The sequence below is a fragment of the Nilaparvata lugens genome, chromosome 13, assembly GCF_014356525.2.
Source record: "Nilaparvata lugens isolate BPH chromosome 13, ASM1435652v1, whole genome shotgun sequence".
Lineage (NCBI taxonomy): Eukaryota > Metazoa > Arthropoda > Insecta > Hemiptera > Delphacidae > Nilaparvata > Nilaparvata lugens.
The window spans coordinates 4,174,505-4,189,352 of NC_052516.1; the positions used below are offsets into that span (position 1 = coordinate 4,174,505).

At 35.9% G+C, this 14,848-nt stretch overlaps 2 protein-coding genes across 4 annotated transcripts in view; one reads left to right on the forward strand and one right to left on the reverse strand.

Annotated features, from left to right (window-relative positions):
• Positions 1–830: 830 nt before the first annotated feature.
• On the reverse strand, positions 831–13,350 carry LOC111054983 (E3 ubiquitin-protein ligase Hakai). Of its 2 annotated transcripts, none has more exons than XM_039439610.1 (6): positions 13,163–13,350; positions 11,050–11,297; positions 9,087–9,174; positions 4,244–4,421; positions 3,169–3,282; positions 831–2,013 (listed from the first exon to the last, which is right to left on the reverse strand). In XM_039439610.1, the coding sequence occupies exons 2-6, from the start codon at positions 11,294–11,296 to the stop codon at positions 1,351–1,353; spliced, it is 1,290 nt and encodes a 429-aa protein (XP_039295544.1). In that variant the 5' UTR covers position 11,297; positions 13,163–13,350; the 3' UTR covers positions 831–1,350. The 2 variants fall into 2 exon arrangements, with proteins under 2 accessions (XP_039295544.1, XP_039295543.1); XM_039439609.1 differs by lacking the exon at positions 13,163–13,350 and adding an exon at positions 12,979–13,102.
• A 213-nt stretch (positions 13,351–13,563) lies between these two features.
• LOC111054980 (uncharacterized protein YJR142W-like) overlaps positions 13,564–14,848 on the forward strand; it is a 121,403-nt gene continuing 120,118 nt past the window's right edge. The window contains exon 1 of one of the 2 annotated variants that reach the window (XM_039439612.1): positions 13,564–13,724. In XM_039439612.1, the coding sequence (XP_039295546.1) occupies positions 13,652–13,724 (73 nt within the window). In that variant the 5' untranslated portion in view covers positions 13,564–13,651. The remainder of the gene's footprint in view (positions 13,725–14,848) is intronic. The other variant, XM_039439611.1, reaches the window with a different exon arrangement.

Consider the following 14,848-nt stretch of genomic DNA (forward strand, 5'->3'; position numbering starts at 1 on the left):
CTGAAGATGGTTTTAGAACCGAAACTAGTTGTTCAACTATTTTAAGTTTTTTAATAAATAAAGGGTGCTACAAGTTTTATTTTGTTTTATTTTTTACCCATGATATAGGTCTATTTTCCGTTTATGTTGAATGAAAAAGACTAAGAAATTGTTCAAGATGAATAATTATCGCAATATCAACTTCTCAACTACACAAAAAGTTCCGTTTATGTTCCAAATTTCAAGCCAATTTTTTGTTAACTCAAGCCAACTACTGTCTATTATTAATATTTTGGTCGAGTGAGAGTGTAAGAACGGCACAGTATGAGACTACCAGCGTCACATAGCTTCACGAAAAAGAATTACTAGGACTATCAGCTTGAGTTAACAGTGAAATTTGGAACATAAACGTCCTATACCATGGGATATCTTCTTATGCTATATTTTCTCTAAGGCTCAACTAAGTTTTAGAAGATTTCTGTCCATATTAGCTTTAATTCATCATTTGCCATCATAAAGACGTTCAATTCAATATAACTCTAGGTTCAACTAAATGTTAGTAGAGTTCATTCTGTATTTGCTTCAATTTATATCCTTCCTGACACAAACTATGTTTGTAGATTCACAGTTTAGTTTATGATTCACAGTTCAGTTTATGATTCACAGTTTAGTTTATGATTCACAGTTCAGTTTATGATTCACAGTTTAGTTTATGATTCACAGTCATGTTTGTAGATTCACAGTTTAGTTTATGATTCACAGTCATGTTTGTTGATGTACAGTTTAGTTTATGATTCACAGTCATGTTTGTAGATTTATAGTTTAGTTTATGATTCACGGTCATCTTTGTAGATTCACAGTTTAGTTTATGATTCACAGTCATGTTTGTAGATTCACAGTTTAGTTTATGATTCACAGTCATATTTTTAGATGAACAGTTTAGTTTATGATTCACAGTCATGTTTGTAGATTCACAGAGTTGTTTACGATTCACAGTCATGTTTGTAGATTCACAGTTTAGTTTAATAGAAGGTCCTAATATCGTTGTGGAATTCACTAGTTTTTAATTTTACGTTCACAAACCATGTACTATATCATCATAAAGTTCAAATCAATATAACTCTAGGTTCAAATAAATTTTATTTTGTCATTCAATTTCATGTCCTCGAACCACAATATCATGTTCTATATCATCACAAAGTCACAGTTCAATTCAATATAACTCTAGGTTCAAATAAATTTTACTTTGTCATTCAATTTCATGTCCTCGAACCACAATTTCATGTTCTATATCATCATAAAGTTCAATTCAATATAACTCGAAGTTGAACTAGATTTTCGTAGATTTCATCCCATATCTCACATCCTTTGTCAGTGATAGAAAGGCGGTTGGTTGGAGGCGGGAGGCGGATGCTGCCATTGCCCTGGAGGCGGCGGATTGTAGGGCGACTGCTCCGGATAGGGCACCGGAACAGGAGCCCGGGGAGCCATCGGGGGCGGCGCGCCAAACTGCACAGGAGGACCACTTTGCGCCGGGTAGAATTGGGGCGGAGGTACCGGAGGCGGCACCCCATACGGGGGCGGTGGTCCATAGGCTGCCACTGGGGGTGGTTGAGTGTAATAGGACGAGTTTATCACGTTGGTATTCTCGCAGGTTGTCGAAGTGTCTTGGATTTGCACTGTGATAAGGTTTGTTCGCATGGTAGGGGGTTGTTGTGGAGCGTACATACCAGGAGCACCGATACCAGGGGGAGCTCCGATACCAGGCGCACCCCGGTGCGGGTGGTATTGAGGGGGAGGCGAGTTGCGACGGTGGTCGAGTGGGATGCTGCGAGGGTCGTTGGTGGATACCAGGTGCTGGGCTGAGGACTGAGGAGGTGCCTTGAGCCTGGTAGCGGGTGCGCCTGGTAGGTCGCGGGAGGTCGGCCCCGTGTTGAGGTGTAGCACGGGTGACGCCTGGTCTTGGCTGTTGTCACCTGCGGCTCCACCCAGGGCAGCGGCCGAGTTGGACACGTGGCGGTGGTTGAAGTGCGCCTGAAAATTAAATTCAAATCCGAATTAGAAAAGATAACACTCGGTGATTGAAGTGGGCCTGAAAATTGAATTCAAATCCAAATCAGAAAAGATAACACTCAACTTGAAAAAACATAATTTTGAGAAAAGATTGTAGGCTTATAGGGGGGGGGGGGCACGTTATAATGGCAGTGGAGAAAGATAGGAGATCAGCATTGCTAATTCTCTGCCTTGTCATTCTTCTAAAGAGAATAGCTGGTGCTGGTATAACCTCTATTCTTTATGTTAAAAATAATCAACTGAATTGAATTGAAATTTATTCATAACACTGATAATTTACAAACAAAAGATGGATGAACTCAACAAATCAGTACAATAATTTTGAAAAACTAAAAAACTAAAATACATAATAAAATATTATCTTCTAATTCTATTTATATAAACGTAAATAATTAAAAACTAACAAAACATTATGTAACGTCAGAGTTATGATTAAGTTACTTCATAAGCAATTAGCTGAGTAAAAACTAAACTGTATTCTATTTATCAATAAAATATATTTTCCAATGACTAAATAATATATTTTCATAATTGAGATTGAATATTTTTCAATTAATTATACTTCTACATTGTTGAAGAACGATCTTGAAATGTTTCAGAGCTAGAAAAGGATAATGCTACCTGCTTTGTCGAATGATGGACAAGGATAGCAACAACAATGTAAATCAAATACTGCCATTTTAATGTAGACCTCTAAATTTATAGTGCCAACAGTTTGTGGCATTAAATTCCTCCATGATCTCATTCATAGATTATTTTGTTGTTCAGTATCAGATGCTTATGTATTGTATGTATAACATGCAATATGATTTGGGCACTATAAATTTCAGGGCATCAAATTCCTCTATCATCTCATTCATAGATTATTTTGTTATTCAGTATCAGATGCTTATGTATTGTATGTATAACATGCAAGATAATTGGAACCGACCTGTAAATACCTCTGCGACAAATAGGTCCTTCTACAAAACGATTGTTTTAAATTTGCAGTGCCAACAGTTTGTGGCATTAAATTCCTCCATGATCTCATTCATAGGTTATTTTGTTGTTCAGTATAAAATAGGCCTGGCATCTTTATGTATTGTATGTATAACATACATGATGATTGAAACCAACCTGCAAATCCCTCTGTGACAGATATGTCCGCCTACAGCCAGCATTGCCGTATCGGGTCCCGCCATGAGTGCACATAAACACACTACCCAGTCCTGTCTGTTCCACACGCACCACCTAAATTAAACACAAATTATAATTAACTTCAATTCAATACTTTACATTCTAAACAAGAAGACCAAACTACCTTGATAATACAAAAAAATTCACTTCATTTCAAAAACAAAAGTACTCAACCTTAAACAAACCCCTCACTCAACCTCCGTAAACAAAGCCGTAGTGGATTCGTGTGACGTCAGCACAGGTAGGGCTCCTACACCAATAAAAATTCGTTGATTTCAGCTGATCTATATCAGCTAGTGTTTTTATTGGTGTAGGAGCCCTACCTGTGCTGACGTCACACGAATGCACTACGGCTTTGTTTACGGAGGTAGTGACTCAAAAACTTGTCTTTTTTTCTTTAGGGCTACTTTTGAATTTAGATAAGAATATAAATATAAGTAGGCTACCCTTAAATAATAATAATTTAAAAAAGGGTACTTTCTAGATTTCTAATTTTATTTATATTGGTACTCAAAAAGTATATGAATCAATTTTAGTTGGATTCAATTCGAACTGTGGGGAGAAGTTGAGGGTGAAGGGGAGTAGACAAAAAGAAAGAAAGAAGGAGAAGAGAGGTAAGAAAATCAGGAGGAGAGGAAGAACAAAAAAACAGAGGAGGAGGAAGAAGGGCAGGCGGAATAAGAAAGAGAAAAAGATGACAACGAAGAAAACAGAAGACAGTGGAGGTTGTTAACTACTATTCTATTGTAACGCTGCTTCTATCAATGGTTTGTTTAATTCTGATTTGTATATTCAGATTGATGATTCAGAGTATAAATTGAAATGGACATAACCTACATAATATTTGGACAATTTAAGACAAAATAAGGAAATTGAAGAAGTAGCCTATTGGGCAATAGCCTGTTTTTTCTTATCCGACTACTGTATTGTTTACTCTATCCAATAAATAAATGGTATTTTTCTGTCCGATTCATTGTAAGCAAGCATTAATTACTTGAATAATTAATGAAAATACCTTTTGCATACAGCGTGGACAAACAGCCTTGTCCTCTCGTTTGGCGCAGGCCAGACAGAAGACGTGTTTGCAGGGAATCATGCGGCCGTAGATCAGGATCGGCTTCAAACAGGTGTCACAGCAGTGGATCATTGGATTCAGCACCTTCTCGGCCACTAAACTCACGCGGTGGTCCCATCTGAATCAGAATTAAAATCAATCAATATATCAAAGTCAAAACAAATTGGATTAAAATTGAGACAATGAAATGAAAATATTCTTTATTGGCGGAGTGAGAACATTCAAGTCCTCTCTACCACTCAACCTCACCGTGTTCTCATCGCCTTCTATAGTTGACCGAGCGAAGTGAGGTCTAAGATTCGAGTCGACGGTTTTGCATTTCTCTTTATGTTTATTGGCCGGTTTCCGAGCTCGGGATTCAGCTAAGTCCTAGACTTTAAACAGCTGGAGTCAGAAAATAGGCTTTCCAAAACGGGGCGTAGTCGCAGCTTTTATAACAGTAGCCGTAGTTTTTATTTTCTCATTTCTATAATTGGAAACGTTTTTCCTTGACGAAATTAGACATTCCTAAAAAATAGCTGAAATTTTACACTATTTTCTCTTTATTTTATTTTGTGTTCAATTTTCTAGTTTTTCGAAATTTAATTCAAACGTGACTATGACAATGACTGCGACTACGCCCTGTTTTGGAAAACCAATTTTCTGACTCCAGCTGTTTAAAGTCTAGGACTTAGCCAAATCCCGAGCTCGGAAACCGGCCCTAAATGTTTATATGTTGCACATTTACGGCGAAACGCAGCAATAGATTTTCATGAAATTTGACAGGCATGTTCCTTTTTAAATTGCGCGTCGACGTATATACAAGGTTTTTGGAAGTTTTGGATTTTAAGGATAATATAAAAGGAGAAGTAGCCTCCTTCATACGCCAATATTAGAGTAAAAATCAGACTATAGAATTATTCATTATAAATCAGCTGTCGAGTGGATTATAAATTGCATGCCATGACGCATGCAATTCAATATCTCAATGTAACTTGGTGAAAATCAGGTGCTGTGTTGACTATTAATTGCACGCCTCATTGTATGCAATTTTCATGCACTATTGAATGAACTATTGATTGCAGGTAATAAAGCATGCAATTAATAACTAAAATAAAATAGTATTTTCTCTCGACCTTTCTCTGCTTTGAACTCGGGCTTGAAGGAGATTAGCTTTTGATGTTAGCATTTTTTATACACCAACCAACTCAACAGCCATTAGCCGTTTTCATACCGATATCTCGCCGACACGACATACAGACAGGATTTACTCTGATGGACAGTATAAGAGGAGGCTGTGGTTCATATATGCGCGAGGTCTACTGTTTACAGAACTACTAGTAGATAGCTGTGATTCAAGTTATTTCTGTATATATATATATATATATATATATATATATATATATATATATATGCTTATGCTTTTTTCAGGCCCAGTTCATTAATAAAACACACAAACAACAACATATAGACAAACTAATGAATCAATTATATTTTGATGAAAACAATAATCATGTCATGCTCTAATCAAGTCAAAATAAAATTTGAATAAAGTGAACACGTAAGATATGAAGAAAAGATAAGGATTAACTAAATTGAACAATGAATACAGTTTGGGATGAAGATAATTCTAGTAAAAGTAAATTCGTATGGCTTTTGTTGGTGGAGAGTCCCTTGCGGGAAGGTCCCACCGCCTGAATATATCATTTAAGCCATCAAAGGGCCTTACGACTGTCATACTTCAGCCAATATTTTTCACTGATATTATGCAGACAGGTAACATACCAAAGGAATTGAAGCAATCAAAAATAATAGCAATTTTGAAGCCTGGAAAACCTGCAGACTTGCCAGCAAGCTATAGGCCTATAGCATTACTATCAGTACTCTTCAAATTACTGGAAAGGCTAATCTACAACAGAATTTGTCAGAAGATCTTTGATGTAATACCAATTGAACAGGCTGGTTTTAGACCAAAGCGAAGCACCTGTGATCAAGTTCTGTCACTTACCACATTCATTGAAAGAGGATTCCAGGAGAGGCTTAAAACCTCCGCTGCTTTCATCGACTTGTCTGCAGCCTATGACACAGTTTGGAGGGAGGGTATGATATATAAGTTTTCTTCAGGTAATCCCATGTAAACTGACAGCTCGTCTTCTAAACAACATGCTGAGTGATCGTACATTCCAAGTCATCATGGGTGCCAACAAGAGTACACAAAGAAAACTGAAAAATGGCCTGCCACAAGGCTCAGTCCTTGCACCTTTGCTCTTCAGTCTTTACATTGCTGACTTGCCAGAGACTCAGTCTAAAAGTTTGGCTATGCTGATGATTGGGTACTAGCAACTGGGTCTAAATCATTTGAAGAAGCAGAGGAAACCTTAACTCAAGATCTGGAAAAACTTGGAAGATATTTTCGACAATGGCGCTTGAAGCCAAACGCCAGCAGACAGAGGTTTCATGCTTCCACCTAAACAACAAACTTGCCAAGAAAGAACTCAAAATTCAATTTGAGAACACATTGCTCCTCCATAACAGCACTCCTAAATACCTCGGCGTAACACTCGATAGAACTCTCTCCTTCAAAGCCCACTTACAAAAACAGCGGAAAAGTTGAGGACCAGGAATAATGTTGTTCAAAAGCTTTGTGGAACTAGCTGGGGGGCTTCAGCTTCAACCCTGCGCTCAACAGCTCTGAGTCTTGTATTTTCTGCTGCTGAATATTGTGCACCTGTGTGGCTAAACAGTCCTCACACACACAGAATAGATGCCCAACTCAACAATACAATGAGAATGATTAGTGGAGTCATCAAATCAACACCTACTGAATGGCTTCCAGTTCTAAGCCACATACCACCACCAAACCTGCGTCGTAAAAATGCTCTCATCAGAGAATTTGAAAAAATTTCAAATAACCCAGACCTGAGAATACATGAGGATATTGAAAATGCAAATAAAACCCGCTTGCGATCAAGAAAGCCACCAACAAAAACTGCAATCGATACTGCTACAGAACAGAACTTCAATTGCTTAGTGCATGGCAGCAGGAATGGACTATGAAGCAGCGAGATCAAATCCCATGGTTCTCCCAAAAGCCACCAGGTTTTGGCTTACCAAGGAAAGCTTGGTCGACTCTAAACAGAATTAGAACCAAGCACGGTCGATGTGGTGACTTGTTGTATAAATGGGGCAAAATACCATCGCCCTCCTGTGAATGTGGGGAAAAACAAACAATTGACCATATAGTGAAAGAGTGTGCAATCACAGCCTTCAGAGGAGGAACAGAAGAAGATTTCTTGATGGCAACTCCAGAGTCAATAGCTTACTTAAACGGACTGGATATATGACAAGGGATTATTCCAATGATGATCCTGAAAATGGAATGGATACTGATTGATACGTCTTGAAAGCCATACGCTAAATAAATAGCTGGAGTCAGAAAATTGGCTTTCCAAAACGTGGCGAAGTCGCAGCTTTTATAACAGTAGTCGTAGTTTTTATTTTCTCATGAAACGTTATTATTTATTTATTTCATTTTATTTTCTCAATTGGAAACGTTTTTCCTTGACGAAATTAGACATTCCTAAAAAATAGCTGAAATTTTACACTATTTTCTCTTTATTTTATTTTGTGTTCAATTTTCTAGTTTTTCGAAATTTAATTCAAACGTGACTATGACAATGACTGCGACTACGCCCTGTTTTGGAAAACCAATTTTCTGACTCCAGCTGTTTAGAGTCTAGGACTTAGCCAAATCCAAATAGGACAATGCCAAATGTTGCGCATTCACGGCGAAACGCAGCAATAGATTTTCATGAAATTTGACAGGTATGTTCCTTTTTAAATTGCGCGTCGACGCATATACAAGGTTTTTGGAAATTTTGAATTTTAAGGATAATAATAAAAGGAGAAGGAGCCTCCTTCATACGCCAATAATAGAGTCAAAATCAGACTATAGAATTATTCATAATAAATTAGCTGATTATAAATTGCATGCCATGACGCATACAATTCAATATCTCAATGTAACTTGGTGAAAAATCAGGTGCTGTGTTGACTATTAATTGCACGCCTCATTGAATGCAATTTTTATGCACTATTAAATGAACTATTGATTGCATGTAATAACGCATGCAATTAATAAATAAAATAACATAGTATTGTCTCTCGAACTTTCTCTGTCTCGAACTCGGGCTGTCCTGTTGCCAGTATGTCTTGAAGAAGATTAACATTTGATGTTAGCATTTTTTATACACCAACCAACTCAACAGCCATTAGCCGTTTTCATACCGATATCTCGCCGACACGACATACAGACAGGATTTACTCTGATGGACAGTATAAGAGGAGGCTGTGGTTTATAACTGCGCGAGGTCTACTGTTTACAGAACTACTAGTAGATAGCTGTGATTCAAGTTATTTCGGTATATATATATATATGCTTATGCTTTTTTCAGGCCCAGTTCATTAATAAAACACACAAACAACAACATATAGACAAACTAATGAATCAATTATATTTTGATGAAAACAATAATCATGTCATGCTCTAATCAAGTCAAAATAAAATTTGAATAAATTGAACTCGTAAGATATGAAGAAAAAATAAGAAAAAACTGAATTGAACAATGAATACAGTTTGGGATGAAGATAATTCTAGTAAAAGTAAATTCGTATGGCTTTTGTTGGTGGGGAGTTCCTTGCGGGAAGGTCCCACCGCCTGAATATATCATTTAAGCCTTCAAATGGCCTTACGACTGTCATACTTCAGCCAATATTTTAATATATAATTCTAGTAAATGATTACCTTAAACGGAGCATAGGTTCGGGAGGTCCCCTATTGATCGTTGAGAAGGTTGGAGCTTCAAGCTGTAGAATATCAGCTTCCATATCAACTGCAAAACCAAATAAATTGTTACAAACATGAGCAAACTTCAATTCCATCAATTACTAACTTTCCACAGAATTTGTGGAGATTTTTTGAAAATAGAAATTTGTAAATATGACAGCCATTCTCCAAATCGTTTTAAACAATTTTTAATGTCATTATAGTAGGGTTCACGTCATAGAGTCAGTAGAGATCATGGGAGCGCATAGTTGCAACGTTTATTTTTCCACGGCCTTCTATAGTAGGTAGCTGTGATTCAAGTAATCAGTTTTTGAACTCTTTATGAGTGCTCATAAAATGTTTAAAACGTCAAACAAAGTAACAAATTATAATAAATCGATTGAACATTACTTTCTCTTTCCAACCCCATTTACTTAGAATTGGATTTTGAATGATAGTTCTGAAGTTATCAACGTTTTAAAAAATATCGAAAATCTATAAATCTCGAAAACTAAGGTCGATATTAGAAAAATTTAGACATTTTTTGTTGCAAATTTCGTGTAGTATCTATGGTATTCGGCTGTAACACCTTTCGTGGGATACTAAATTGATGATATATCGATCTACCGGGTGTTTCAAAAAGAATGACCCAATTTTAAAACAGTTATATTTATTTTTAAAAATTGTGTACACAAACCAATTATACATAGAATTACTCACAGAAGTATCAAGTTTATGATGATGTATTATAAGTGTTCTATGTGCCCTCCTTTTGAGGCTCGGACGACATCTACACGGTAGCCAAATTCAGCCCAGACTGTTCGCAAGATGTCTTCTCGGACTGTAGCTATTGCATCAGTTATCCTGGTTTTAGCTCCTCAGTATCAAGTGTTGGGAGGAACATAAACATGATCTTCAACTTTGTTCCTCCCTTAGCACTTGATATTGAGGAGATAGAAATTAGGATAACTGATGCAGTAGCTACAGTCCGAGAAGACATCTTGCGAATAGTCTGGGGTGAATTTGGCTACCGTCTAGATGTCGTCCGAACCTTAAAAGGAGGGCACATAGAACACTAACTTATAATACATCATCATAAACTTGATACTTCTGTGAGTAATTCTATGTAAAATTGGTTTATGTACACAATTTTTTTTTAAATAAAGATAACTGTTTGAAATTGGGTCATTCATTTTGAAACACCCGGTATATATCAATATTAATCAATCCTATACTATTAAACGAGCAACTTCTGTTTTTATGTTTATATGTTTGGAGCCTAGATGTTTATGTTTGTATTTCACCAGATCTCGAAAACGCTCTAACGATTCTCACGAAATTCAGAACATAGTAGGTTTATAATATAAAGATTCGATTGAACTAGGTCTCATCCCTTGGAAAACTCGCTGAAGGACATCAAAAGGATAATTATTATTCATCCTTGGAAAAACAGCTGATAATAATAATTATTTCGTCGTCAATTGGTGATGGAAGTGAGTGAGCGAGTTCATGTGTGTGGGACTGTGTCAAAATTATGACTCAGCTGTTGAACTTTTGTGATCATTCAATCAGGTACTTAGTGCCGGTTGCAAAAAAGCCGGGTAATTTTCAATCCTGATTAATTCCAGTAGATCCATCTTTTTGAAATGGTATTCTCTGATTTGGTTCACGTGAAGTTAATCAGGATTAAAATCTAACCGGCTTTTGTGCAACTGGGCCTTTGTGAGGGAAATTTTTGCCTTCCTTTTGGGAATTAATCTCAATTTACTGTGATTAGATAGAACATTTCTGTATGAATGTTATTATAATTTCTTCTTTCGTAATATATTTTTTATGCTTTTGTACTCCAGAGCGAAGCTCGGTCCCCGATATAGTTCCTTACAACAGGAAATTCATTAGGCTACCCCAATTTAATAGAAAAGTAAAATATCAAGTTACTCACTCTTATTGGCCGATATCACCTCCTCCCCACCTCCTCCTTCGTCGATCGGCCCTCCGCCCTCCTGGCCCCCTGGTATGGCCACCTCCTCCTCTCCTCCATCGCTCTCCACCTGCTTCACACTCTTCTTCCCTCTCCCTCCTCTGCCACGGCCACCTCCCCTGCCTCTCCCACCTCTTCCACCGCCTCTACCGCGGCCTCCTCTGCCTCCTCGACCCCTCCCCGTCTTCACCACTTCCTCGTTGTCCATACTGGAAAAGATGAAAAGGAAATCATAAATTTGTAAAATTATTGAACGAGCGTTAGTGAGTTCTCACTTTTGACTTACTGTAGGTCAAAGTGTGTCCGTCTGTGTGTATGTTCTACAATAACTTTAGCAAGAATTGATCAATCAGCTTCAAATTTTGAACACGTATTCTATGAACCTTTTCACAGGTCGAGTTCGTTGGATAACAAAATTGACTCACTCCTTCGTCCTTTTTCAGGATATAAGAATGAAAAAATGCATAAGAAAAAATTGTTATGATTCAGTCAGCTGAAGAATTCATAACATAACTGAGGCTATTTGGGAGCTATCACACGCGCTGACACATGATTCCAGCTGGTTAATATTAGATGTTAAAGCGACAGAGTAATATTTAAATTCAAATAGGATCCCCAATGAAACCTACTGTCAAATGATTCTTGTAAGAGAAATATTCAGCTGTTTCCATAATTTTCATCAACTCTGTATAATTAAAAGTGACAGATTTCAAAGATGACAATAAAACAGTTCTTGAGCGAGTTCTTCAACCCAAGGGGTCACTAGTACTGAATACACATATCAACATATTTATGAGGACTGATATTTGGATAATTGGGCCTGAGAGTGTTAAATGTAATACATGCAATGAAATGGTGGAGCACTCTAGTGGCAAATATCAAATGTGACTATCACCACTCAGCCCGGCCACTACCACCTAAATTTAAATATGTAAATCTAGGTGGTAGTTGCCCGGCCGTGCAAGTATGAATAGTCTCTTTTAAATTATTGAGGTTTTTATTACTCTCACTGTATTTAAAACTTTCACTGATAGGTACTGATATGTAAAAGTCCTTTTAAAACCATGCCTACTATCCATTAATAGTTATATTATTTTTAGGGCTGTTGCCTTAATTGATTACAATCAAAAATATGTGTAAATTTGAACACAAATAATATTACATACTGTGATATTGTTTCAGGGCCAATTATATAAAATCTATCAATGTTTTCAACAGATGAAGAACAGAAATAAATACTATACTTCTCTATCTAGTAGCTTGTGGTGTGGTTTAATATGGTGTTTTAATTTTCAAGTTAGAGACTTCTTTTGATTCATAGAAAAAGTTGAAAGTCATTAAGACATGATTTGGAGGTTATGTAACATAAATAGAAATTTTAATTGCAATTTTAAACCATAGATTAGAGATACCGTTAAATTAATTATGTGTATCTGATTAAACTAACTGGAATAGTGTTTTTTCAGTTTATGTTACATAACCTCAAAATCATGTCTCAATAACTTTCAAATTATTCTATGAATTAAAAGAAGACACTTTAGCTTAAAAATTAAAATACTAAATACTACGAGTTACTAAATAGAGGAGTAGTATTTATTTTTATGCTTCATCTGTCAAAATCAGTTTCAAAAGTTTCATTTCAGTTCTATGTTGGTGTAGAACACATAATGAATGCTCTACTTAGTAGGACTTGAATCATTACAGAGATTCACCATCTATATTGAATATAACTGCAAATAATGAGTTGATACAATACTGAAAGTTTCTGATACACATAGCAGAGGAGAAATGCATTGCCTTTCAATTGAATATTTTATAACTTCTTCGTTTAAAATCTTGTAGTATAGGACACCAGTTGGGTACACAGGACTCACAGTTTTATTACATTACCTGTACAAATATAAATCGTATTGATAATCCATTCTTTTCAACTGATAAAGCATAACACCTCTGACACTTAAATAGATAATAAAACGTCAATAACATTGCTTAAATTACAAGGAATCACATGATATTGGAACTCTTAAAATACCAACATAACCTCAAAATAGGAGGTTTAGGTTATTTTACTTACTCGGTCCGTGGTAATTCAGTGGGTCTGGGATTTTTCACATGAATTAACAGTTTATTGGCGGGTTCAAAATGTACGGAACAATAAATAAATTTGTAATAATTTATTTAAAAAAATTACCGGAATACAACTGGATTGGGACGGGTCCATTGAAAGGGATGGATGAATTTCTAGGAAAAAGGGAAATTTCATGGCCGCCGTACCGTACAGTCTCTTACAAAAGTATAGTCAGACCAAGCTTAACGATTACATTTATATCAATTATAAATTTAGTTTTGATAAGAATTTGTAATACATACTATTTTATGTCAGATAAAATTATTTCTTCACTTGATAATTCATTTAAAAAAATATAATATCAAAACAATGTTGTCGATTCGTCGATTGCGCATGTGCATCACTCTTGAACACACACATCTGTCAAAAGTATTGTCAAAAAGTCATTCGTTGTCTTCACTTCATGTAATGTACTTGTGCTAGTTATGTGATAATATGGCGGTTAAAGACATTCCTATGTCACGTTTGTTAAAATTGTCTCATGAATTCAATTGTTTTTACTTGAAGGGTAAATATGAGTTTTTCATCTAACATCATTTTTTATAGTTTTATCTCTAGAACAACTGCATTGTGTAAATTTTTCTGTGTCATTGAAGTCCCATTTCATCCTATCGACAAACACTCTTGTAATTATTGATTTCAGGTTTATTTTAATCTAAAACTTGTATTTAACTTTCCAATAAGGTATTCCATAAACCAAAACTCATTTTCAACATTATTCAATAAATTTTGTCCCTCCATGATCATTGATTTGTCTAAAAATATCAAGCTCTGGAGTTTGTCTAATCTCATGGAGGACCACCCATCTTTGAAAACCTTTTTTTTCCCCAATCTACTACGTAATAATAGCAATTGACATCAATAAAGGGTCAAAACGTGTGTATTATCAGTTGAAAACGCTATTAATTAAAATCTGAGCATGTTGTTTAATTTATTTGGCAAATTTAGGCTGTATCTGCTCTAGCGAATCATAACCTAAAAGTAGGTACTGAAATTATAACCATGATTTTTTAGCGTCGTACATTTATGTAGACTAATGGTTTAATGTTTTCAAACTTCTATTGCTCATTTTTGCAATATTAAATCAATATATTTAAGGATTTCTTGAATAATTGGCCTCTTCAGGAATTATAATGTAAATGCAATTGAAATTTCTAAAATAATTCAGTTATATGAGCAGCTAATCTAGCAAAAACCAAATTAAACATGTTATGAAGGCTTTCTTTAATTATAATAAAAATTAAATTTCAAGCTTTCATAGCTTTTGGAAAAATCTCTGCTTGTAAATTGATGCAATCAAATCTCTACGTTCAAAGTAGAACTAGACCACAGATTGAGAAAAGTAGCTAATTACAGTTTCCGTGTCACTTTAAAAAAATTCCCTTGAAGTAAGAGGGATTCTCCTAGAGGATCGTCTTCAGTCTTCTCCTCAAGATCGCCTCAGGCAAACCTGTGGCGGAAACAGGCAGCCTAATAAAATATAATTTATTATTTTAAACGAGAATGAACAGTTAATATTACATCAATAAACCTGTATCAGCTACCGTCTATAGAAGGCATTGACAAGACAGAGAATCGGCAACGTTTTTCTCCTATCTTTTTCCACTGCCATTATGCTCACTATAGCACTGT